The sequence below is a fragment of the Mytilus edulis genome, chromosome 4, assembly GCF_963676685.1.
Source record: "Mytilus edulis chromosome 4, xbMytEdul2.2, whole genome shotgun sequence".
Lineage (NCBI taxonomy): Eukaryota > Metazoa > Mollusca > Bivalvia > Mytilida > Mytilidae > Mytilus > Mytilus edulis.
This window is the reverse complement of record NC_092347.1, coordinates 83,954,087-83,981,656: the sequence shown is the minus strand read 5'-3', so window position 1 is coordinate 83,981,656 and position 27,570 is coordinate 83,954,087. Positions and strand designations below refer to the sequence as shown.

The following is a 27,570-nucleotide window of genomic DNA, read 5'->3' as shown; positions in this document are numbered from 1 at the left end:
GGACTTTCTGTTTTGAATTTTCCTCGAAGTTCAGTATTTTTGTGATTTTACTTTTATACGCCTTCAGCTGAGAGAATTTTGAAATACAAAATGTATTTTATTCAAATTTTAATATTTAAAGCGATAGATCTTTTAATATGATGAATATTTAGTTCGACATTTCCTTCTATGTTTTATAGTTTTGCAAAATGCTTACAAAATATACCGCCAACCCAACTTCTAATATTTGTATACAGTGTACGAATGATTTTATGGAATTGTACATATGATAAGTATGTTTAGGTAAAAATGATCACCTCTTGTCTATTATAACATGTATAACGTATATTCTGTACCCTAGTAAATGAATCGTTTTGAATGAAAGAATTTTTTCATAATGGCATTAAAACAACTTTTACATCCAGTCCAATTTTGATACAAGATAATACTAATACAAACTTGTTATAGTTCTGCATATTCAAATCGTATTCAATCTATTTATAGAAAGAGAATTTCCCAGGAAATTTTCAGAAATGTATATATGAAACGGCAGTAATACAAGTGCAATCATTGCGGTTAATTGTCCTTCTGTGACACATCCGGTTACAGGTAAGAAAATGTTATTCAGGTAGGAACTAACAAAATAACCATTTATAATTCTATTTTGACCGCAAAATAATCAAACATTATATTTTTTTGTGTGATATAGAAGATCAGTTCTGTAATATATATGCATGAACCATGAGAAATAATACAGTTTTTAAAGTTTCAATTTCATAAGAACCGCATATTTGTATTTTCGTGCTTGAGATGTGTCATTCATTATTTTAAATAACTAGTTGTAGGCAAAACATAACACAAATAAGTAATTTAGGAAATAGCGGCTGCAGTTCACTAGAAATGTAGAGATAAAGAGTGCATCATTTGAATTAGTGGACTCATATTCTCATCACCCCAAGGTTCTGTTGTTCAGAAGATTGAATATTAACAATTTGTAGATTATAAAACAGTACAGAACTTCCTGCGGTAACGCCTGAAAGTATAAAAATTCTAATATGATTATGAATAGTATTATACTGGAAAGTATCGTAACACTTGCATGTCGCCTGATCCCGCTAAACATTTTTGACTGGGCAACAAATTGATATAACTAATTTGCGATATATCATGATCAAAAACAAAGGAAATTTAAAGTCAAATGCAATCCTGGTGGACATAACTAATACGTCGATGGTATAGTAACAATATAATTATGAGTTGTTAAATCTCCTCTGCTGTTACCTGAATATCCTTGTAAAGTGTACTGAATCTCACTAAAATTAGCAACATCATACCGTATATGTATGATTGATCATTCAGGCGATTTCATCCATCGACTTGCTTTTTCCTCTCTTAGTTTTAGTTTGTTATTTTTTAATTATAAAACAGCAGTAGAAAATTGAAATTATTCGTAGATAGTCAAGGGATGTTGAACTAATCTATAAGGATGGTCAGATCAAGGAAAGGATTAAGTGTCATTTGACATTAGTGGGAAAACCAAATAACGGATCCAAATGGTTCAAGTTACATTTACAGGAATAAGACTATATCAAATCCCTTTCATTTTAAAAAAAGGTTATCATATAACACCAATGCCATATTTGATACTAAAGAAAACTAATACAAAACGAATACAAAATGAATAAGTCATAGATCAAGAGTTCTGGATATTTAAATCGTATTTAATCTATTTATAGAACGAGAATTTTCCAGGAAATTTTCAGAAATGTAAGGCATTTCGTATAAATATGAAAGGGCAGTAATATAATTTCATTGCGGATAGTTGTCCTTCTTCGACACGTCTAGTTACAGGTAAGAAAATGGTATTCAGATTGAAAGTAAAAAAACACTCATTTCTATTTCTATTTCGGGAACTAAATATTCAAACAAGATTATCATCTTGTGTATGATATATAGAAGAACAGTTCTCTGATATATATATTTATGAAACAAGAGAAATAATACAGTTTTTCAAATTTCAATTTTATAAGAACCGCATATCTGTATATACATGCTTCAGATGTGTCATTCCTTATTTTAGGTTACAAGTTGTAGGCAAAACATAACACAAATAAGTAATATGGGAAATAGCGGCTGAAGTTCACTAGAAATGTAGAGATAAAGAGTGCATCGTTTAGATTTGTGGACTCATATTCGCATCAACCCGTGGTTGAGTTTTTCAGGGTAGTGAAGATTAACAATTTGAAGATAATAAAACAGAACAGAACTTCTTGTGATAACACATGAAAGTAAAAAATTAATATGTATACGAATAGTATAATACTGCAAAGGTTCGTAACCCCTACATGTTGCCTGGTTCCGCCAAACATTTTGACTAGGCCAAATAATTTTTTACAATAAAATTGATGTAACAAATTTGCGATTTATCATGATCAAAAACAAAGGAAATTTAAAGTCAAATGCAATCCTGGTGGACATAACTAATACGTCGATGGTATAGTAACAATATAATTATGAGTTGTTAAATCTCCTCTGCTGTTACCTGAATATCCTTGTAAAGTGTACTGAATCTCACTAAAATTAGCAACATCATACCGTATATGTAAGATTGATCATTCAGGCAATTTCATCCATCGACTTGCTTTTTCCTCTCTTATAATGTGCATTAAAATTTATCGATTTGGCTTTCTATTGAAAATTTCGGTCTGAAAAATATAATAAGACAGCAGTAGAAAATAGAAATTATTCGTAGATTGTCAAAGAAAGTTGAACTAATCTACAAAGATGACCAGATCAAGTGAGGTCCTCGAGGCAGATTAGTGAATGCTAATTGAGTCACCCTCTTTCAATAAAGTCATTTCCTTACTTACTCAAGTGTCATTTGATGTAAGTGGGAAAACCAAATAACTAATCCGAATGGTTCACGTTACCCTTATGGAAAATAATACTTTATCAAATCCCTTTCATTTAATAGGTTATCTTATAAAAGAGATTAATCGTATGATTGTTATTGTCCGTATGAAGATATAATATGTTTATTATCAATAACATAATTCATGGTTGGCAAATGCGGATGACTTTTTTAATAACTGGCCAGTAACGCTTAAGGGGGCTCGCGGGTATAAATCAAAAAAATATTTTAATATAGGATTTCGCTATTTTTTTCTATAAATGAACTTTTTCATATACTTAATAGAAAAATGATTTAAAAAATGGGGTCACCGTTCATTTAAGCTCACAATCTGCCTTCGAAAAAAGCATTCATTTTTGTTAATGTCCCTTTTTTCTGTTGAACTAATAGGAGAAATAGAGGTAATGTCGAAATGAAATAAGAACTAAATTACTGAAATCGCTTAAATTTTACTATTTCTTAGTTTATGTACAGCTTTTTTGAAAACCATAATAAAGAATATACGTCACCGATGAGTTAAAAAAGATATTTCAATTTTAATGCACCAAAGGGAGATAATTTGGACTTTCTCAATGATATATTTTTTTAAAGTCATTTGGGGCCAAACCGAATTGATTTTCTGGCTGATTTATGTACCATATCATAAGGTATAACTAATAGTGTAATAAATAAAATGTGTATGAAAAAACTAATTTTTTGATTTTTTGGTGAAATTTTTATACCCGTACATACTGATAACATAAAAGTAGAATAAGATAATTTATGACAAAGTTCAAACTGAGACATTCTGAAAAAGATTTTATGAAAGTATAATGTCACATATCACGTGCATATCATACTTTTCGAAAAGCATTGCGATTTAATTATGACGCAGTCGACCCATTTTCTGCAAAATATTTTACGATTTACCTGTATAGATTATAACGAATTATGTATTTAATCAAGTTCAATGTCTGGTATATTCTATTTATAACACATTAAATTAGTTTTAAATTTTCAGAAAATTATATGTAGTTCTTTCTTGAAAACGACGAAAAGCCAATACGCAACATAGGAAAAGCCTTATATTGATATATTTATATATACATGTATATATAATCATTCGAATTATATAAGAAATATTTTTTGTTGAAGATCTTCCCTCTGTGAAATTTTTATTACAAATGGAAGTTTTTAACGACCTTGATTGGCTATACAGCCCTTGCACGGTCGTTGTCTTTTAATCTTAAAACACCAAAGTCTTTGTCCATCTGAAGGAAAAGTAGCTTTAGAAAAAACTTCACCTCACAAATGAATCACAATGTTTATCGAAGCCTAATACCTTTTTGGGATAATTTTATGCCTTTTTTCTACAAAAGGGACCAAAAGGATATTCAATTAGAATATTAATACTATTAGTTTTCACGTAGTACAACAAACAATTGTCCAGTTTGAAATGCAATATATCTGTGTGTCCCTTATAAACAAATCTATTTTGATAATTTATATTATACAATTTCACAGTGACTACATAATTGAGTACTTTGTGGTTCCTCATATATTGTGCGATTTCATTAGTGATGTATCACACATACACGGCGTAATTTAGATTTTCTCTGAAATGGTATAGAATTTGAGAGACGATTTTTTTTCTTGGAAAGAACAATAAGTAATCTGTGTGATTAATTTTTGGTTGACGACTTTCATAGTTATAGTTTTTCTTTAACTGTAAAAATCAGCCTGTGTTCTCTTTTGAATTGATTCATATATTTTCATCCGATGTTTTTTTTATAGATTACTTAACAGTATGAGTTAATAATAGGGAAATACCGTACACATACCTACCCGTAAGAACCTTTAGTTAATCGCCTTCTTGTTCTTTGTTCATAAGTTGATAGCTGTCACTTTTGCAGTTACACCAGTTATATTTGTTATACGACCGCAAAATCTTTGCTTGTCGTCCTAAGACATTTGGTTTCAAGACAATAACTTGAGAATATATGTATCGATCTCATTGAAATTATACTACAATATTAAACACCACACTGAAAATAAAAGTTTGGGGGTTATGGTTTTCAAATTTATCTCATGGGAGTCCAAATAGTCCAAAATTCCAATTGGTTTGAAAACTAAATTGAAGGGTTTTTTGCGATGTTGACGAATTTAGTTATATATTTTCGAATCTAAGCATGTACTTTGATTTCTAATTTGGGCCAAGTTTTTAAGTTGTCCAAATGTTTGTACAAAATCGAACTCAACTTGATTTCAACAAGGTAAACATGAATTTTTGGGGGTTCTTTGATATTTTGAATTATTTGTGTATTGCGGCCTTGTCATCAAATTTGTCAATATTGAGTTCCAAACTTTTGTTTGATTTCATTAAAACTAAATTCTTTGGTGTTCTCTGATATGCTTATTCTTACCTTGTATTCATATTTTGGATATAGGACCATAACAGGCAAATGTCCAATTACAAACTTTTGAGTTCTATAATATGTCAAATATTGACTCGAAATCAAGATATAAAGCTGTATTGCGCAAGTAATAGAAATTGCAAGTAGAGTCTAAGTCAAACATAGATAAGGCATCAAATGTTATTATCTATATCTATAAAATAAACAACTATATCCACGAGTCCACATAACGTGGATATGTCACGTATGCAACTACTCGTTTTACTATTCAACTCTATCAGATTAATCTATAAATGTATGTACGATGTCCCTTTTTAGTTATTCTATATAACCAAACCTTTATCATAATTTTGCAATAAAAATCTTCAGAAATGGATGTGGACGAGACTTTTAAATTTGAAGAGCCAGGAGAAACTGGTAGCAGAAACGAAGACTGGGAAAAAACTGATTTAACAGGTAATTCATCAATAATTTTAGGGTTTGGGTTTGTTGAAAGCTTATCAGAGTAATAAGGTTTAATATATCGGAGACAATACATATCTCTTCAAAGATGGCAAAGAAAATGAAAGCCAAATTATTCTGAAGAAAATGACACAAACATTGTACAAAAATTGTGATTTGTTGGTGGTTTAATACAATTTTATATAAATGGCAAGTATTTAGCAACAAAATGCACATATTTTTTTCATTTTTATTTCATATTTTTATAAAATTGTTTATGGGACGTATTATGGTAAACCGTTATTAGTCCGTCCGTCTGTACGTCTGTCTGTCGTCGATATGTCGGACAGTAACTCAAAAACGCTTTCACTTATTTGCATAAAACGTTGGTAAATTATTTATATCTGATAACGTAAGTTTTCTTTCGATTTTTATGGATTTCAGATTTAAAGTTTCCGAGTATTGGGATTTTATTCAATAAAAGAATCAGGTATTTTCCAGTTTTCTTTAACTCAAAAATGCTTTGAATAATTCTCTTGAAACTTTGGTCAATTGTTTATATATATTAACATACGTTCTTTTTCGATTTTACGTTTTGGGTTTTTTTTTGGACTTAATTTATAAAAAGTTTTTTTTCCAGTATTTCGGACAATAACCATCAAACGCGTTTAGCAGTTATCATGACACTGTTGTGACTTGATTTGATTTGATTTTTGGGGTATTAACGCTACTTTCAAGCACCGCATTTAGGCTATTTCGTGGCGGTCAGTTTTTATTGGTGGAGGAAGCCGGAGTGCCCGGAGAAAACCACCGACCTTCGATAGACACACTGACATTCCTAGTCGATTAAGATTGGGTTCGAGTGCACCCACACGAATCCGGGTTCGAATTCACAACCTCAGTGTTAACTCGCTAGTGATTACAGTAGTAACTACTTAGACCACTTGGTCACCGAGGCCCCTGTTGTGACCTGATTAAATCTAGTTGAATAAGCTCCTTTTGGTGTATTTTTATATAAATTTCTGATATGACACTGCGGAGTGATGGAACCTTTTAAATTGAAGATTTGTCGAAAATCGTCGTTTTATCGACGGGTGTATCATGTGCTCATGGCGCTGCTATTTATTTAAAAATGTCAACTGAATTTTCTTTTTTTTAAATTAAATTAGAAACAAATGACAGTGGTGGCAATGCTGATTCCAATAGCATCTCGAATACACAGGAGATAGCATCCGGACTCCAAGGTAAATTTTGAGATGAATTGAGGGGGCTCGAGGATATAAATCCTTTTTTTTAAATATAGGATTTCGCTATTTTTTTCTATAAATGAACTTTATCATATACTGAACAGAAAACTGAAATAAAAAATGGGGTCACCGTTCATTTAAGTTCTCAATCTGCCTTCGAAAGAAACATGCATTTTTATTAAGATACTTTTTTCAGTTGTACTAATAGGAGAAGTAGAAGTAATATCGAAATGAAAAAAACTTGATTACAGAAATCGCTTGATTTTACAATAGTTTGGTTTAATTGCAGCTTGTTTAAAACAAATAATGAAAAAATACAGGTCACCGATGAGTAAAAAAAGATTTTAGTTTTAATACAAAAAATTAAATGTTTAGACCAAAGGGAGGTAATTTGAAGCTTTTTCAATGATATTAACATTTTAAAATTCATCTGGGGCCAAAACGAATCAATGCTTTTTGTTGATTTTTGTTACATATCATAAAGTTAACTATTGAACTAATAGTGTACTAAATAACATTTGTAATGGAAAAAAAATAATTGTTTTTGCTGACATGTTTTACCCTCGAGCCTCCTTAAGCAGTAAATCTTACATCTGTAGTCAAATCTGACATTCTTTTATATATATACCATCTGTTACACTCAGAGTTCAATAATTATGTTTTAGTTACTCTGCATGTATTGTTACTTCTAAATACATTTATATTTTCAATACTTATTTAATGTATTTATGTCAAGTTTTAACTATTGTAGACAATCCGGAGCTAAAATGTGAACCATGCATGTATCGAAATCTTGATGTCGTGGCTTCCAAATATTGCAAAGAATGTGACGAACGGTATTGCGATTCCTGCACATTTAGCCACACATCGCAAAAACAGACTAAAAGTCATATCATTTTAGACATCAAAGAAGCTTCAGACACCATAGAAAAATGTGAACTATGTGAATGTAAGCAACAGAACACAGATGCTACCTTCATATGCCAAGACTGTGCAGAGTATTTATGTCTGGAATGCAAAGAATTCCACCTTTCTCAAAAGAGGAACAAGAAACATGTAATTAAACCCTTGATTGCTCCAATCTTTTGTACCACCTGCAGATCAAGAGGTCACGATGCTCTGGCAACATCATATTGCATTGACTGTGATGACCCGGAACCGTTCTGTGTCACTTGCGCAGACCAACATACGGCCATGAAAATATCAAGAAATCATCAACTGTCGTCTGAAATTGAATTATTGATGAACATGATGAAGTGAGTAATATTGCTAAGTCGAACAAATTTAAAGTGTTATATATTCTCTACTCGCCTTTTTGCATTTATGAAAGTTGTTTTTCTTTTATTCAACTTTGATACTGATATGATTTTTACCAAGTTTGTTTTAAAGTACCTTTTTAAAAATTTTAACATCCAGGCTCCTGGAGACCAGAGGATGATCTTACACTGACATCCAGTCCGATGGGATAACTATTGTACACCCCAGCTGTTCTAGATTAGATAAAAACCCATTTACAAGTACGCTTCATAAAATTTAGTTTAGATCGCCACACAATTTTTGAAATATACTGTATATATCATTATATACTAAATACCTTTTGTGAGCTCCAGACACAATGTGTAAATAAGTATAAACACATAAATTTCAACAGTAACTGTAGCTCTTTTCCGTATAAAAATTTCTAAGTTTCATTGTGGATAAGGCATTCCAGTCAAAATGTGACAAAAAAAGGGAAAGCATGCAGAACAAAGAAACTCAAGCTGGGGTGATCTGGTAGGTGCGATCCGGCTCAAATCATCCCCGGTAGAACAAAGGAGCTGCGATGTAACCTTAATTATCAAAAAGGCCCCAAACCTCACTACAGTACAGCAAAATCAGACTAACTAATGAATCACATAGCTTTTAAGTTTAAACGTATTATCAAATTCAATTAAAATAACTTAAAGAGTTAAACTCACCTGCACCATCAAAACCTCGGTGTTGACAGGTTACTGATACAGTAGTCAAATAACTAAGACCGTTAAAAAAACAAGTACTTTAGAAAAACTTGGCTATTCTTTTAAGGTTACTTTTTACGATAGTTCTGCTCCCGTGTTTAGGTATTTAAAGTATTGAGCTTAAGCGTTCTTGAAAAGGTAAATCAAGTGAAAGCTTTAGACGAAAAAAAAATAAAATAAAGGTAAAGTCACATTCTCATTAAACATGTTAAACATACATTGCTTTTAAATATGTCTATAAGAATATCTTTGATAATTTATAAGATTGAAAGAACAGCCACCAACCGAAGACAACGATTGTAGAGATGGAAGTAGTTGTGGCATTTCAAACGCTTCCGATGTCGTTACAGGTAAACATTTGTTTTTATGAAAGGTTTGATTTCTTTGTTATATGATATATTGGGTAAGAGATAACTGCAATTAACCACATTTAAACATTTATATAACTAACGTGGAGCTAGAATCTAATACATACAAACATTATGTATGTGCTTGTCCGAAGTTTGGAGCATGTAATAGAACAGTTGTCGTGTGTTATCATATTGGGTTTCGTTTATTGTGTTGTATATATAACCGGGCTAAAGTACGTTAACTATTCACTTTTCACTTTTAACTTCAAAATTCATAAATAGTGAACTGTGTTTTTTGCACTATTCACTATTCATGTTATTACCTATTTTTATCTAATTCATTTTTAATTGTTTTTAATTTGCTATTTTGAGACAATTGATAGCTTGCTGCAGTGTCGTATGGGTATAACCGTTTTACTCACTGTTGAAGAGCATGTTAAATTTGGTTATACAATTCTACGTCATTTGGTTTATTATTAAAGAGTTGTCTCATCGACATAACTCATCCTAAACTGGATGAAAAATGAGAAGTTATGATAAGAGCAATTGCTGTAGCCATGTTACCTCCTATATAATTTAGGGATATCTTAGCTTCATATCGATCTCATGGAGACCACGTATATTTAAAATGTGGTTAGAAAGCGTGTTCAATTTTAGTACACAGTTGTTTTTTTTTGTGTTACGGCCCTTTAAAGGAAACGTTTTGCTCGGTTAACAGATGAAGAAATTGAAAATGAACAATTGTGTTAATGCAAAACACATTTAGTAGGTTCTTTCTTTTGAAGACTTAATCATTTTAAAAGGCCACTTTTCCAAATGCCACCAGTTACTCTCACCCCATATGGAAATTTCTGACCCCATATATATCATATTAGCACACTTTTCAACAAATAATATTTGACTCCTGAAATAGTGAAAGCGATAGACGTCATATTGGCTTTCAAAATATGGTTAATTATAATAATAAATGAGCAGAATAATATCTCATGGACAATTTAGAAACGTCTCTTTTTATGTCACTTTGACGTCATAAACATGTCGAAAACACTTTTTAAATCAAATGTCATAATTATATTTGGTTATTCAAATTTTAATTTGTGGATAACACGTAGGAAATGGGATCTGCTCATTTGAATTTGAAATATTAATTCATTTCCCACAAATTCCATCATCTTTTAACAACTAAACGGTGTTAATATAGCAATTGTTATCTTTGTCTTGATATGTAAATCAAATTCCACTTTTTTTCTGATTAATTATTATTCACATGAAATATTTCACTTTTATATCAGATGTAAACCTTAATGCATTTTCACAGAGCATTTGTCATGTGAACCCTGCTTCCATCAAAATCTGGATAAGCCAGCTACGCATTACTGTTTCACTTGCGACGAAAAATATTGCGAAGAGTGTACTACTCGGCATAAAGCTCATAGAAGAACTAATGACCATGACATTATTGTTTTGAGCCTTTTAAATCCTGCAAAAACGTGCGATTCTTGTACCTTTATTGGTGAAGATCAGATAGCTGAGTTCAAGTGTGAGGATTGTGACGAGCATCTTTGTGAAAGTTGTAAAAAGTACCATCAGTCACAAAAACAAACTAGAAGTCACCAGATAAATCCAACTTCTGGTCGACCTTTTTGCGAAGGCTGTAGTGCTTTGGGTAATCAAGTTATGGCCACGTCGTTTTGCAAAGATTGTGATGAACCTGAGCTAATCTGTCGATCCTGTGTGAAGCATCACTTGTCCATGAAACAATCCAGAAATCATACAATATCGGATGATTTGTTAGCATTTGCCATTCAGTAAGTAATTCCAAAGTGGGTACCATTGATACTCTTTTAAAATTTTGCTTATGATTTTGAATATTCATGATAGATAGTTACATTCTGTTGATAGAATATTTTTTTCAACTGGACACTTCTCACTTCAAAAATGCCTTTTCTAACTTCAAACTTGACATGCCTAGATTATAATAAATTTTTTTAAGAACGTGACCGACTTTTGAAAAAAAAGTTATTTACGAGACTTAAAAGGAATTTGAAATACATCATTAACAATGAAAATTCTTCACTCAATGCCCCATTTTTGTCAGTACCCCAAACATCGTAAAGAGTGTCTAGTAAGAAATGATTGGAGTTGAATACTAGACTCACTATCTAAAAAAAATAATCATTTATAATATAATTTGATATTATAGCCGACTACTAGAGTTCTATTGACGAAGATATAAGAAATTATAGGTCACCATACGGCCTTCAACAATGAGAACACTCCTACTGTAAAATAATGTACAACAGGTTATACAGCCAGTTATGACATATTTCTTTCTCAATATTATGAATTCAACTCGGTCTTTCAATTATTTTGATTCCAACGTCGTTTTCAGACGACAAGCGGATGAAAAAAAAACAATAGCTGTGCTCAACTTTTACTCGGAGTTAAGTCTACATAAGTTGCGATTTAATCGGATAGTCCGGAGCTTTGTGTGTGGAGACAAACATTGGTGTTTCGGATAATTCAATATTTTTAATACATAACATATAGAAAAATGAACAGATAAACGATAATTCAAGTCAATACGAGCGTTTTTACTAATGTACTGACGTATCTTACGGGATGAAACGTCGGCTAACAGTGTCATTGATTTTGTAATTAACTTTCCTACTTAGTCTTTGAAGACGAAATACACGTCTAGCTTATCAAAATATAAACATTGTAACTTTTATTACCTTTAACATGAATTACTGCTGGTTCGGCCTAATGCTGGTTGACGTTTCATCCTGAAGGTATTGTCAACCCCGTATATAGCCAGTACCATAGTTTTATGTCATCAGCAGTCTTTTTCAACTGGACACTTCTCACTTCCAAATTGCCATCCCTAGCTTCTTTTTACATTATAAAACGTAAATCCATGTACATGAGTACTACGCAATATTGCAGCTAGAATAAGGACTAAAATCTCATAACCTCACAGTTCTGATGGATAATCAAATAACTTTCATTTGAAAAGGGCCATTAATCGGGATTTTCTTACATTTTAAAATGACATTTTAAATGCAACGATGACCATTACACCTAATCGATTAAAATGTAAATTATGAATCCAAGCTTGTCCTGCGTTATGTCACTGTAAAAAACACTTTCAATTGGGGAAATAAAATAAAACGTTTTCAATATGATCTTGATATGCAGTTTCCCAACTAGTCATTCTGGATCTTGACTGCAATTTCTAGCCCCCGTTTTCAAAATTCTAAATATTAGATTTGGCAAGATGTTGGACAGAAACCACCATTCACCCTTATTAATATTCATATTTTTGCGTCGGGAAACCGGTTTAAGTGATGCTACGTTCAAAATGACTTGAATTTTTAAAAGATTTAGTAAATTTATTTTAAATTTCCAATATTTAATTCAGTCTGTGACTTTACACTTTAGCACATGAGATCACCACAATTTCATTGGTGGTTTTTGTGTTGATCAGTCGGTAGTTTTCTATTTGGTTTTTGTCTATCATTTTTGGCAAAATTATAATCAGTTCGTTTTTGAATTATGATTTTGTTTATCTTTTGGTATTTTTGTTGTCTTTTATAGGACTTTTAAAAAGAATAGACCAGAAGAAGTGATTACAGAACAGGTATTATAAATAAATATTGAAGCCTGGATCACACCGTTTCTATTCTGTTTAAAATGTTGCAAGTGTTAATTTGAATATCTTGAATGCCTTTCTGAGTAATGGTTCGCCATCTGCCTCGTAATCCAGATTGATGGTCAAAATAAATATAAGGTTTTTTTTTATTTTTCTAACTAAATGCGTTTAAGAATCTATACAATTTTAAACAGAATAAAATGGGTAAAATTCAGCAAGGGGGGAATCTAAAACCGTAAACTTTCCATTTCTATGTATTAAAATTCAAACAGCTACTGCATACAATATCCCAGTTGATACAATATCCCAGGGATTGTATAACCTATTACGATGTTTTTGGTAGAGGGTTACTGATTATGTTACATCGTATAATGAGTAAAATTATACATAAGTTTTCATTTGGTAATGCGAATTATTAAAGTCCTCTTTTCAAGCGAAGTGTTATCTTTGAAAAATGCCTTAAATAAAGAGGAACAATTGCATCTTATGTAGATAAGGCATAAGGCTTTCGTTTAAAAATTAGAAATGTTTTGAGTTGTGAAATATAAACTTACTTGTTAAACAGAATTTGTTAATGCCATGTAAAAGATAACAGGCGCGATGCTTTTTTCAAACATTGTATATACTAATTCTTTTGGATAAATAAAAGTATTATATTTCTCGCAATCAAATTTAATGATATAAGTTCTGTTCCTTCAATCTTCATATTACACATTTTTAATGTTAAAACATTTAAATATCATTACAAATGTATTTTTTCTTCTTTACTTTACATATATATTTTTTTCTTGTCCTTTAACCTGAAGATGTTGTTTTTTTTAAATTCAGCAGGTCTCGTTTTACACGTTATTAGACCTTTTTTTTTTTTTTTTTTTTTTATCTTTTCACGTTAAGGTGTTTTAAAGTTAATTTGTTGTTAAAATATAATAAAACAATGTGTATCTTTCTATTTTTATTTATAAATGTATATATGTGAGTAAACAACGATTTTTATAGTTCGTTCTTGTGTTGCAATGTTACACCACTGTCCCAGGTTACATAAATCAGACCGTTAGTTTTCTCGTTTGAATTGGTTTACATTTGTCATTTCGGGGCCTTTTATAAGTGACTATGCAGCACGGGCTTTTCTCATTGTTAAAAGCCACACAGTGACCTATATTTGTTAATATTTGTGTCATCTGGTCTCTTGTGAGGAGTTTTCTCATTGGTTATCATACCACATCTTCTTTCTAATATATTTAATTCATAGATCTTTCATTTTTTCAATGGGTTTTGATTTTCAAAAAGGTTTTGTCTCAATCATCACGTGCACTAGATGTAGAATTATGATTGAAATACGTATTTGGTGTAATACAATTGGTACCGTTAATGTCACATAAGTCCCACAGCCATATCTACCCAAAATTGGACTTGACATATGTTTCAGTTGACTAAATTAATTTTTTTTTAAATCCATTTTATAACCTAAGGAACCTGATGGATGTTGTCCAGGGAAGCCATATGTGACTGAGACAGCAACAATGTCTAATCATTTAATAGTAAAATGGGAGGATGCAACACTTGGTGAAAACGAGACTTACCAAGTGATGTTTAGGGAAGGTATTACTGGGAAATGGAAATTGTGTAGATCAAACACAGTTAAGGCTTATATGAAGATGGAAGGGCTACAACCTCAAACACCATATGTGTTTCGCGTAAGAGTGATAAATGATATATCAGGTGAGGAGAGACCGTTTGGTCCAGACAGTGACACTATCACAACAGGAGAGTCTCCTGCACTTGGAATGATGAAAATGTCAACTATGGTGTACCATAAGCCGATCCCGGTTTATGCGCTACCTGTAACTGAAGTAAAAGCTGCTCGAAATAATCATGCAAAAACAAGAAAATTATATTTGGGTGAGTGTCTGTATATTTAAATTATATCTCTAAAAAAGAGCACGTATTTCTGCATTAATTCACTGCTGTGTATTTTAAAAGCCTGTAAATTATTTTGCATAAAAAATTGAATTCAGAAGGTACATTAATCACTCACTACAGATTTTGTGTTTTTCGTACTTTTAAAGAGCAGAGCATTAATTTGAAGGACGTGGAAAATCAAAGATGTACATTCTAACACGTTTTTTGAAACCAAAATATTCTTTATGTAGCTTATTTACAATCTATGAGTTCCTCTAGCACACATTACTTTCCTCAATGTCGCTTTGTCAATGATCTGTGACACAAACAAGGTCGATCAGTGATCAAGATTAAAGTTTAGTGTCAAGCCCGTATCAAAAGGCCAACTAAATTGGTGTATAGAATGATTATGAGGTGTACATCTCCAAAAAGCGGGTTCCATCTAACTTTGACCATTAGTTTATAGTTAATTGAACAATGCTTCTTTTTTTATTTGGTCTTTTTCTCAGGTACATTAAGCAATTGGTCAACTATATTTGATGCATGGCATACTTAAGTAAGTTGTAAGGTCTGTCTGCCAGAGTTCATATGACGAACCTTGACTTCATTGTCATTATTCAACTATTCAATGATTTTAAAATAAGCAGGCGAAACTTTTCAGTGTTTACACTCTTGTGTTCATTTCTAATCTCATTTTTTTTTTGTTTTGTTGAATATGGGCTATTTCTAAAACCACTTGTGGGTGCTACAAATGTTTTCATTTCATGAACACACAGTGACATGATACGTGAATAAGAAAAACAATATTTTCTGTGTGTACACTCTTCAGGATGCCATGTTGTATAAACTAAAGTTTGAGCTCCCTCAGACAAAGGGACCATGACCGAACCTAACTTTTTGTTGGGTCCCGTTGCTTAATAGATTGAAGATCCGTAGTAATCAGCTTAGTGTAAGTCTGTGCGTGCGCCCGTTAGACCATAACAATTGCCTTCCATATTCTAGCTTTAAATCCCCAAGGAGTTTTGAAGTAATATTTGACAGGATTATTCACCATTACTCACTCTTCTGCATGTGTAGAATTATCGTTCCTGCTTGATCCATTTGAATGTTGATAGTGAAACTTGATATTTTTATTACCCATTGATATGTGGTATGTCGCTTACACTAACACAAATCTAACTTGGAGGTCAAAGCAAAAAAAACAGTGTTCAGGTTGTATCGATCCTTTGTGCATATGTATGACATCGTTTCTGATCTTTAAAACAAAATTTCGATACAGATACAACGCAGTTATATAATATCAATCGAATTACATATTTCATTACATCTAGACACCCGGTTGTTTTGTAATGATGCATTTAAAGTTGTAGAAGAATCTGTTTTATCAACTATCGGCATAATTATTATTGTATAAGAAAACTATCATAGCAATACACCCTTTTGCAATTGATGATTTTTTTCATGAAAATAGTAATGCATCAAATCAAAATGCACATTTTTTTTTTCTCAGACAAGGACATCAAATATGCTTTCAAAAACCAATTTAAGTAATAGAGACATGTTCGAAAAAAGAATCCGGATAACATGCAAAAACTATTAAGCGATGATCATTTAAGACTGATTTTTATAATTTATTAATTGGTTGTTTTATATAAGAAAACGTTTTCTTAATAAAATACTCAGTATTAAGTCATACGTGCCGTCACAAAAAATATTTTTTTTCACAATATCGTTAATTCGACATAGTAATTTCGAAAAAGCATAGTAAACATATACAAAATGACTAATCAGATAAATGAAACTGTTACATAATGAAATTTAGCAGTGTAGTGATAGTTTTGTTCTGTCATAAACCGACATAACATGACAAATAATGATCCTCTTATAAGATTATCATTTGATAAAAGGAGGAAATCAAAAATATGATTTTTTTTTATTCATCATGCATTCACGGATTATGAAATTGTAATAAAAAGTTATCAAACCAGATTTCTTTTAGGAAATACAATTCATTACCTAATTTTCTTAAAGAATTATTTGTTATCATAATATTAGGTTCGAATACTTGTGCAGCTACTGAGAAAAACATAATGATCGTTGGGGCTACAGGATCAGGAAAAAGTACTTTGATTAATGCTATGGCTAACTATGTAATGGGAGTAACCTGGGAAGATCCGTTCCGATTTACACTGGTTAATGTAGAGACCAGTGAAGAAGGCCGAGCAGGAAATCAGGTAGTTACAAAAGACTATTATACCAAAATAAAACGATGGTCATTAATAAAACATTGACGAAAAATACCAAAGGGATATCCAATTTCAAGTCCGAATAAAACTGACAATGAAATGGCAAAAAATGAAAAATGAAAAATGAAAATGAATTAGAAGACACAAAGCATTATTCAAAATACAAGAATGAAAACTAAAGACTTAGCGAGAAACATAAACCCCACTTACATCCTGGGGGTATTGTAAGGTGCTCCGAAAGGGTATAGAGATCCCCCTCCACATGTAGCACCAGTCGTGTTTCTCATGTTTGTATAAATCTGGTGATAAATTTTAAGTTGTGTACTTTACATGTGAGGAAATGAGGTCAGGGTATCATATAAAATGCATCATCTAGAATAGTGTATTAACTGGTAGACACAAACTCATCATGCAGACGCTGGAATGTTAATACATAGAAATAAAAATTGGGAAGTTATTAAAAACTTATCATAGATACAAGGAAAGGATAGAAAATCCTAAAATTCAACGTTACTTAGCAATTTGATTAAGAATGACTATGACTTTTTCTTATACTTTCATTTGATTAAATTGTCAAAGATATGGTCATGGCGTGTCTAATTAATTATTCAACGCTGTCGTTGTAACTTATGATTTAAAAAAAAATATTATTATGTATACAATAAATTTGTATTTCTGTTTTTAGTCTATTTCTCAGACTGAATGGATAACGTGCTACAACATAGACACGAGTGTTTCGAATCGACTGAAATACAATATCAATCTGATTGATACTCCAGGATTTGGTGATACACGAGGATTAGAACATGACCAGGTCATTGTTAATCAAATAAAGGAACTTTTTACAGTCAAAGGACGTAAAGGAGTATCTACAATTGATGCGGTGTGCTTTATTCTTAAAGCTCCCGATGCCCGTCTGACACCAACTCAAATGTATATTTTTGAATCAATTTTGTCTCTCTTCGGTAATGACATTCAAGATAATATCTGCACCCTCATTACCTTTGCAGATGGCCAAAGGCCACCCGTATTAGCTGCACTTGAAGCTTTAGATTTTAAATCTCTTCCATATGAAAAGTATTTTACCTTTAACAATTCAGCATTGTTTGTCGAAAACAAAACAGACGACCCAGGTGCACTGGCTCCAACTTTCTGGCACATGGGAATGAAGAGTTGTGAAGCTTTTTTCGATCACCTCGTGAACCTTGAAACTAAAAGTCTTCAACTTACTGCAGAAGTTCTTGCACAGAGAGAAAGGCTTGGAAACACAGTTCACCATCTTTATCAGGAAATTGACACTGGACTGTCAAAAATTGGAGTCCTTGAACAAGAGGTTGAAATATTCACAAAGTATAGAAGACAAATACGTGAAAATAAAAATTTCCGATATGAAGTAACCGAAAACGTCCAAGAAATTGTTGACCTGACAGGCAAAAAGCAATATACAACCAATTGCCTTATATGTAACTTTACCTGTCACGAAAAATGTAAATATGCCAATGATGAAGACAAAGTAAAATGCTGTGCAATGCTTGATGGTGAGTGTACTGTATGCCCTTCCAACTGCCATTGGTCACAGCATCACAATACACCATTTATTATCAAATGGGTTCCAAAAAAAAAGTTTAAGAAATACTCCGAAAAGCAAAAAATCTACGAAGAAGCCACACAGAAATCTCTTACACAAGAACAAATTCTGGAGGAAATGAGTAAAGACATTGAAAGACTAGAAGACGCGATCACTGAAAGACTTTTTCGAATTGCTGAATGTAACAATAGGTTAAAAGAAATAGCCCTGAGACCTGACCCTTTGAGTACAGTTCAGTACATTGATCTTATCATTGACGGTGAAAAAAGAGAGAAAAAAAATGGTTTTGAGTCCAGGATTGATGCATTACAGAAGTGTAAAAAGCGTGCACAGTATGGAAAGTCGGTGCAAATATTTAAAGATCGTGTACAGTCTACTAGAGAGACTCTATATGCTACCGTCAATGAGGAAGAGGGTGCATCTGAATCCTTTCTTGGAGCAATAAAGAATTTTGGTAAAAGGATTATCCACGCCATCAAGGTCTAACAATGACGCGAACATAGGATGTTTATTTCGATTTTAAGTTCTTTAAGAAACCAACAAATCACTTTAGTAACTGTATTCTTAGTGTGTTTTTTAAAAACTATTTCACAATTTAAATAATTTCTCGATGTTTTTATTTAGATGCATTGTTCTATTTGACCTCATCCTTGGTGATTTCCAAGCTATCAAGATGGTATGGCGACATCTGCTTACATCACCTGTTGCGCATATCATCATATTCTTGATTTGCACAGAAAGACATATATTGATAAATGTTATTTCATTTTATTCCTTTATAAAAAGAACGAATATTTGCTTTCCACACAACTCATTTGTGATTATCATTAAAGTAATTAAATTTAGAATGCAATGAGTCGTACTTTAATATGATGGTAGTTGACTTACAATACGTATAAAGGAAATAATCCGTTGCATATTCTGTAGGCTTCTTTTTTTATTGGTATATTTGTATAAAAAATTATCAGAACAAAAGTATACATGGAAAATGGTGCAACATTCGAAAACTTGAAAAATCGACAAAATGAAAATTCATTTGTTAAGTTGATCTTATTGTATTCAGTTAATATTATTCATCTATAGCCTATGTTTGTAGTCGATATAGCATCGTATTAACCTCAACCAAAGGCTACAGTTGTTTTATATTTATAAGCAATATTTTTTGCATGAAAAAGATAGAATTGTGGATTTTTAGAATGTATTTTAGTAACATGCTGTTTTCTTTGTGCAGTATGCTGTTTTTGACCAACGAAAAGCTAAACAAAATAGTGCTGGGGTGCAAACTGAGTAAATTTAATTGTACATGTGATTAAGTTTTAACGAATCACAAATTCAAAAAATATTTGATTGATCATATGATCTAATATGTCAAATGATATGATGAATTAAAATAACGCTTTACAAATTGTAGTGAGAAAATAGTCGTTCATAGACATGATGTCATTCTCACGTTCTTCACTTTTAGGATTTATTTACATTTTTGTTTATCAGGTTTGCCGTAATGGAAAACATGCTTTCCTTTTATTCACAATTCTAACTATACACTTAAAATACTCATAATCTTTGCATCAGTATTTTGTATGCAATTTATAAATCATTCTATCAAGTTTTAAATCTGACCAAATTTGTTGCATGGATATATTCATATGACACCTTTTTGCTAACACAATTTTGTTTATTTCTGAGTTGATAATGATTGTAAATGTCGTCCACTTGTTGACATGTGATTTGTGATTAACTTCGATCATTTCTCAGACTTAAATATATCAAATTACCAGTGTCCGAGATAACAGGGGTCGACACCCAACATAAAAAAACTTCAATATGGTTTTGGTGGATCTCAATGTATAAATAAAGTCAACAGTATTATACCGATGTTCAAAACTCATAAATCGATAGAAATAAACAAATCCGGGTCACAAACCAAAACCGAGGGAAACGCATTAAATATAAGAGGAGAATAACGACATATAAAAGATGTATATAGAATAATCATACATCTCGAAATGGAAATTTTATTTGTACAAGGCTTAATAACAGACAGAAAGCAAGGTTTTGTCGCTCATTTCTATCTGTTTTTAGCCGAGTAGAAATAAAATTTATATTTCGAGACTATGCATTGTTATTCTTTATATACTGACACTCCTATAACTTTTTAATGAAGTAGATATGGTAACAAGCATCATTTTCTTTTAATTTAGAGCAAACGACATAAAAATTCCGATAACCTGTACTTTTAATCACGTTTTAAAAAACTCTACAAAAAACGCATTGTCAACGTGATAAACAATGAGATATACGGTCAGTGACTCTACATCACAAATTAATTTACGGTCAATGGGATTTCCAGGGCAAACAGCACAGCTGCAGTATATAGATATTTATGTCTACCCTATAACTGTCGTCATACACAATTAAATCTAGCCCACAGTAATGACAGTCATTACTTTCCTATTTTTATTTTATCCCTGGAATATGATTTATGTCTTAAAAAGACCATGGATTACTAAAAATATTTTCAATTTTTTTTTACTTCAATTTTTGGATAGTAGATTATCCGTTTTATCATGAAATTGATAATCAATTGAAATAGTTTTAGAAAGTATATAGTTTCATAAACAGTAATATATAATATTGACGACTCAGTTTTTTATTTGTTTTAATTCTTATTTTTGTTTTGCTTAATTTGTTTATTGCTTATTTTGTTGTGTTTTTATTTCTTCGAATTGCACCGATCTTATCTATGATTGATTTTTTTAATTTCATTTAGAAATGCCTTTTGTATATGGCTTTTTATTTAATTATATATATTGTATATAAAGGAGAAGACTTTACAAATTACAGTTACTCTTGTCCAGTACTAATGCACAAAAATAAGATATAGAAAAACATTTTTCAAGAAAAATTGTAATACTGAAAATAAAAGAATTTTGGATTATAGCTGGTTTTTTGGAATTCAAATGCATACGAGCACGCATTATATGTATTCTTGTGTATAATTCGGAGTTTAGTATGACGTCCATTATCACTGTACTATTATGCATATTTTAGGGGCCAGCTGAAGGACACCTACGGGTGCGGGAATTCTCGCTACATTGAAGACCCATTGGTTGCCTTCGGCTGTTGTTTGCTCTATGGTCGGGTGGTTGTCGCTTTGACATATTCACCATTTCCTTTCTCAATTTTATTCATTTGTTTGTCATGATAATTGTATAATCAATAAATACATGTGAACACTTCACAGTAATATAGTTTTTGTTGTAAATGTGCGAATTCAACTTGTAGACAAAAATAACCCTTTATAAATTACGTGTGTCCGAAACCCCTTTCTGGATATACCTTCATCTTAAACACACAAGACGAAGAACGCATCAATACCTAGAAACTATGAAGAGGTATATAAGTTTCAGTGAAATAAAAAAGATATAGCAATATTCTTCAAAGGTCAATTTGCCAAATGGAGTTCATCAATGGAATTTTTAAGAAAATTTTGTTATAATATATAGAAGTACTGACTTCATGACTGGTGATTCCCTCGTGCAGGTTTCAAGTTCTCCCGAAATGGCACCGACCCTGTGATAGATAATGAAAATAACCAAATGTCAACTGTAAATCATGTCATGTCTTTTAAAAGACTATAAATAGTTATCAAAGGTATCAGGATTATTTATTAGTACGACAGACGCGCGTTTCGTCTACATAAGACTCATCAGTGACGATCATATCAAAATATTTATAAAGCCAAACAAGTACAAAGTTGAAGAGCATTGAGGATCCAAAATTCCAAAAAGTTGTGCCAAATGCAGCTGAGGAAATCTATGCCTTGGGTAAGAAAATCCTTAGTTTTTCGAAAAATTCAAAGTTTTGTAAATAAAAAGTATATATGTTTCATGTTCCAAAAAAGAAACCAACTTCATTTAATTTCAACCAAGGTTTTCATATAATTTCATAATCACACGATTCTTTCAAGTACAATATCAAAGGTAATAGGTTGAAATTATTCCAAGAAGTTTATTAGTAGAATATTTCGTTTGTAAAAATAATCGAAGATTATCTAGTTGACTAAGGTCAGTTCTACAGTTGCATTTCTATACTTTAGGTTAAAGAGTTAAGCTTTACAGATACGAAATTAAACACCAACAAGAAATAAATGGCTGTATTGCAAAAGACAGGTGTGAAACTTGTTTAGTTTAAAGGTTGTCCCCGATACATACGTGTTCCTTTGACCGAATTTAATTTAGTTATCTGTTTGCAAAAAGAATCTTTTAATTCTGTAACACTGAAAAAACCTGATATTGACAAACACAAAGCTAACAATAGTTATCAAAGGTACCAGGATTATAAGATATTGATTTAACATGGCCAAAATCCCTAACGAATTAAGCCTCTACACCATACATGTCAGTAAATGTTCTTGCAGAGATATGTTGATAAGGAGTACTTTAAAAAATGGAAAAAGTAAGCTATTTTTACACTCCTCTAAATCTAGAACCCTCAAATCTATTCAATTGGAAAAATCAGAGGTTTCCCAAGCTTGAATGACTCCTCTGACCATAGGACATCTGCCTAGTGATTCTCAAACAAATCTAAAAATTAAGAGAGTACATTATAGCCCCCATGATAAAATTGGCAGAGGCTATTTATATCCTTACTGGGCTAATTGGGGACGGAGGAATTGTCCAATCATACTGCTGAAAAACATTCCCTTGAAAGGTATAGAATGTTCTATGCACAACTAAGATGTAAGTACATCTGACTTTTCCAATTTCTGAAAAATGTCACGGATAAACCCAGGTGTGGATTCGACATCTGGATTTGAAAAAAAAACAAACGGTATATATCAATGGGGGGAGTCTGTCCGACCGTTATTCCGTTCGTTTCTCCTTTTCCAAATTTTGTATCCAAAACTGCTCCTGGACTGCTAGGTAGAAATTGTGAAACTTTTACAGAATCTACCTCACGTGATGTACTTTAGAACTTATTTTTCAATTCTTCATCTGAACTTGTTATAAAAGAGGGACGAATGATACCAAAGGGACAATCTTATCTTTTGTCGTAAAGTTTAAATCTAGCTTTAGGTTGACATGCTTTAGGTTGACAAGCGCATGGATTTCGTCATATTTGTAAATAAAGACAACAGTAGTATACCGCTGTTTGAAATTCATAAATCGATTAAGAAAAAAAAACCAAATCCGGGTAACAAACTAAAACTGAGGGAAACGTACCAAATATAAGAGAATAACTACGACACAACAGAAACTCAACATTAAAATGTTACACGCACAGAAACGAACTATAATATAATAATGGCAATTTTCCATTGCCAAACCTCCCGCTTTAATGGCAATCTTAAATATAACATTAAAATGACAATATTACATGACAGGATTCAATACAAATAAATGGGAGAAAATATAGGACAGAGAAACACACGAATAATAGCTAACAAAAGGTATCAGGTTTTAAATTTTAATACGCCAGACGTGCGTGGTGTCCACACAAGACTAACCAGTGACACTCTGGTGAAAAAATTTCCAAAAAACAAGTACAAATTTGAAGAGCACTGAAGAACAAAAAGTTCCAAAAAGTTTCTGCCTGGGAAAAGAACATCCTTATCATTTGGAATAATTCATACTTTTGCAAACAGTAACTTTTATAAAATGACCACATAATAGATACACATGATAAAACCGAAGTGTTGACTAACTACAGAATAAAAACGGATACATTACATGAAACAATTTAATAAACCAGCACATCAGCCGAGTTAGCCAAAGTCATCAACGCACTTGGTGACGTCACATTGGAATTTCCAAAAAGATTTCCCAAAAATAAGATGAAAAATAGGATAGAATTCAAGATTAGATTTGAAAGAATAATAAAATTTGTATTAATTACTATAAAAATTACTAGACCTATTAATTTCAAATTGTGGTAGTAATTAGATACTTAATTATATTATCTAGCTATGTCGGTGTTTTTACTGAATAAAACTGTAAACCAAATATATCGTATGAATTTCGTTAATCCAAACTAAAATCTAATAAATGAACTGGATGATTAATTATATTTACCATAACACATGAATACAACAGAAAAAAAATTAAGATTTACAACTACAAAAGTTTATATATTAAATCCGATGAGAATAACAAATATAACATCAAAACTAAATACATGAATTTGTGATGGAAAAGTACCGTGACACGTTTTGTAGCAATACGAATTCACAATCAGCAAACAGTCACAATTGGGAATAAGTCACGTTTGGTAATTAAAAGATCAGACGATGATATGACAAACCACAATCTAATACGTGTAAACCACACGCTACTTTTCCGTAATCCCTAATCATGATATTTTTAAACTTTCAAAGAATCTCTACCCTTTTTTTCCATTTTGTACATGTTACTTATTTGGCCCTATTATTTTAAGGGTTTCCGTTTCAAAATCATGAAATTTTTCATTGTTTTATTATAGGTACCCATCTTTTTCTTCGCCACTTCTCCTTAATCCTGTATTTTAATTCATTGAAACTTTTTCACAATATTAACCATATTGTGCTATTGTGTACCTTATTGTTATACTTAACTATGGGGATATAGCTTATAGGACACTGAAATTGTTCTGGAATCCATTTTTTTGGGGGAAAAGTTAATAAAGTTGTCTACGATTATCTGTTACACTTAATTTTCTATTCATTTTCACCAAAAGATAATAAACCATAGTGTCTCGTGAGTGAAATTCCGGTCCTTGCTATTTCACTTCCATGATTCCATACAAACATTCATATATCTTTTCTAACACGTAACCTCCTTTATGTGAAGTATTTATTAAAAGAAATATCACACATAGGTTGTTCGCAAGTCGTGACGTATCTGAAAACGACGACAAAATTATTTAAACAGTTTACTAGTTTAAGCAGTCGTTTTTCAATTAACAACGTTCAAGATTGTTTTTAAATAGTATTTTTTTGTTTTCAGAAATTCTTGATGTAACATATAGATAGTCATTTTGAAACCATTGTCTATTTGCATTCGAATGCATTGATCACAGCCCAGTAGTCAGCACTTTTGTGCTGACATGGATTATCATTGATATGGTTATATTTATAAATTAACTGTTTTACAAAATTTAGAATTTTTGAAATACTAAGGCTTTTCTACCTCAGGCATAGATTAACTTTATTTGGCCTTTTTTTCTTTTTTTTTTCTAACTTTTTGGTGGATTCGAGCGTCACTGGTGAGTCTTTTGTAGACGAAACGCGCGTCTTGCGTATATGCAAAATTTAGTTCTGGTATCTGTGATGAGTTTATTGTATAGGATACACTCCGTTATGAAACAGAATTCCTTTATTACTACGTCAAACTCGGAAATTAAGGAATGAATTGCGAATATGGCATCGGACGATGCATACCCTGGTCTGAATTAAACTGCACATCGGTTAATATATTTTATTCTCTCTCTCCATTGATACGCCTGTTAATAATTCATGTGAACAGTCGTATCCACATGCTTTACAAGAGAAATACCACAATAGTTGCCGACGTAGCAATGGGGGCCTTTATTAAACTAGAACGATAATATATTAACCAATGCATTTGAAAAATAGCCAGCATTCCATATATGAATAAACAATTTTCACAATATTGGCTTTTTTATTATTCTATTTTACTTTTAATACATATTCGCTCACGTTTATAATATTGTAACATCTTGTAATTTTTCTTCACGTTTTGTAGACGTAACAGAGTTTTCAGGGTCTGTTTCTGTGAATGGGGAGTTTAATTCATCAAATGCTATTCTGATCTTCAGTGAAACTTTTTGCACTCTTGTTTTTATAGTTTTTCAGATGACTACATGATGTGTTTACATTACATGGGTTTTTTGTTTTTAAATATCTGATAAAATGGCTTTAGATTTTATTTTCTCCATGTAGACAACATTTTGCCTTATTTTTTTCTACAGTCTTTTCAGTAGATTTTTGAAGCGTTTATATTTTTGTTTGGCTAAATAAAACGTTGTCTTTTTATTGAACGGTATTTGCTGTTTATCAGAAAAAAATGATTGTCTCTATACAAAGTTTTATATTTTTCTGTAAACCGGTAGATGTCCATGCATAGCTCTAGATGCTTATAACCCGTTGGCGCATCGGGTTTTGCTATATATGTGATTCCCTCAGTTTTTGTTTCTTCCATAGATATATCTTTTTCAAATCGTTTAATTATATTTGAACATTATACACTACCAATCCTTTACTTTACCATATATCATATAAATTCAGTTGAAAAACAAGTAATAACACAATGACTAAAAGTTATTCCCCTTATTCTTATTTTCATCATCATTCTTTTCTAGGTTGTGAAACTCATTCCATTAAAACCGCAGATCATAACGTTTAGTACATGTAATTACCCTAGACAAACTGTATTACCTCGGACAACGGTGTTCTACATTTAGGTACATAGGAATGATAAGAGTTCTATGTTGAGCCTTAATAGATTAAAAAAACCTGGTCTGCAATTCCTGTGTTTTATCCATGAATAATATACGGGTATTTTCATTTTTACTACATTCAAACTATTTTCATCCTCTTTACAAGTATCGCTCTTCAAGTGGTAAAGGTCACATCATTTTCATATTCATGTTTAACGGGTTCCCATTCACTTATTTATCAAACACTTTTTAACGATTCCTACCATTAAACGGCCTGCGATCTCTTGGAAAGTTTCATGCGTACATTTAAACTTTAGTGTCATTATAATTTCTCTTCTAAACGAAAAACCTGTTCTTATCATCTCATGTGCGATAACACAGACCAACGGGCTATTGATACCATAAGAAACTAGTATGCAACCAAAAGCAAT

The 27,570-nt window shown here is 31.6% G+C and overlaps 1 protein-coding gene across 1 annotated transcript; it reads left to right on the top strand.

Moving 5' to 3' along the window:
- Positions 1 to 483: 483 nt before the first annotated feature.
- LOC139520784 (uncharacterized) lies at positions 484 to 21,633 on the top strand. Its single transcript, XM_071313727.1, has 10 exons — positions 484 to 588; positions 5,653 to 5,739; positions 6,894 to 6,968; positions 7,723 to 8,227; positions 9,233 to 9,318; positions 10,637 to 11,126; positions 12,916 to 12,958; positions 14,440 to 14,869; positions 16,925 to 17,103; positions 17,801 to 21,633. Exons 2-10 carry the CDS (start codon positions 5,655 to 5,657, stop codon positions 19,187 to 19,189), a joined length of 3,282 nt encoding a protein of 1,093 aa, XP_071169828.1. The 5' UTR covers positions 484 to 588; positions 5,653 to 5,654; the 3' UTR covers positions 19,190 to 21,633.
- The last annotated feature ends 5,937 nt before the right edge of the window (positions 21,634 to 27,570 follow it).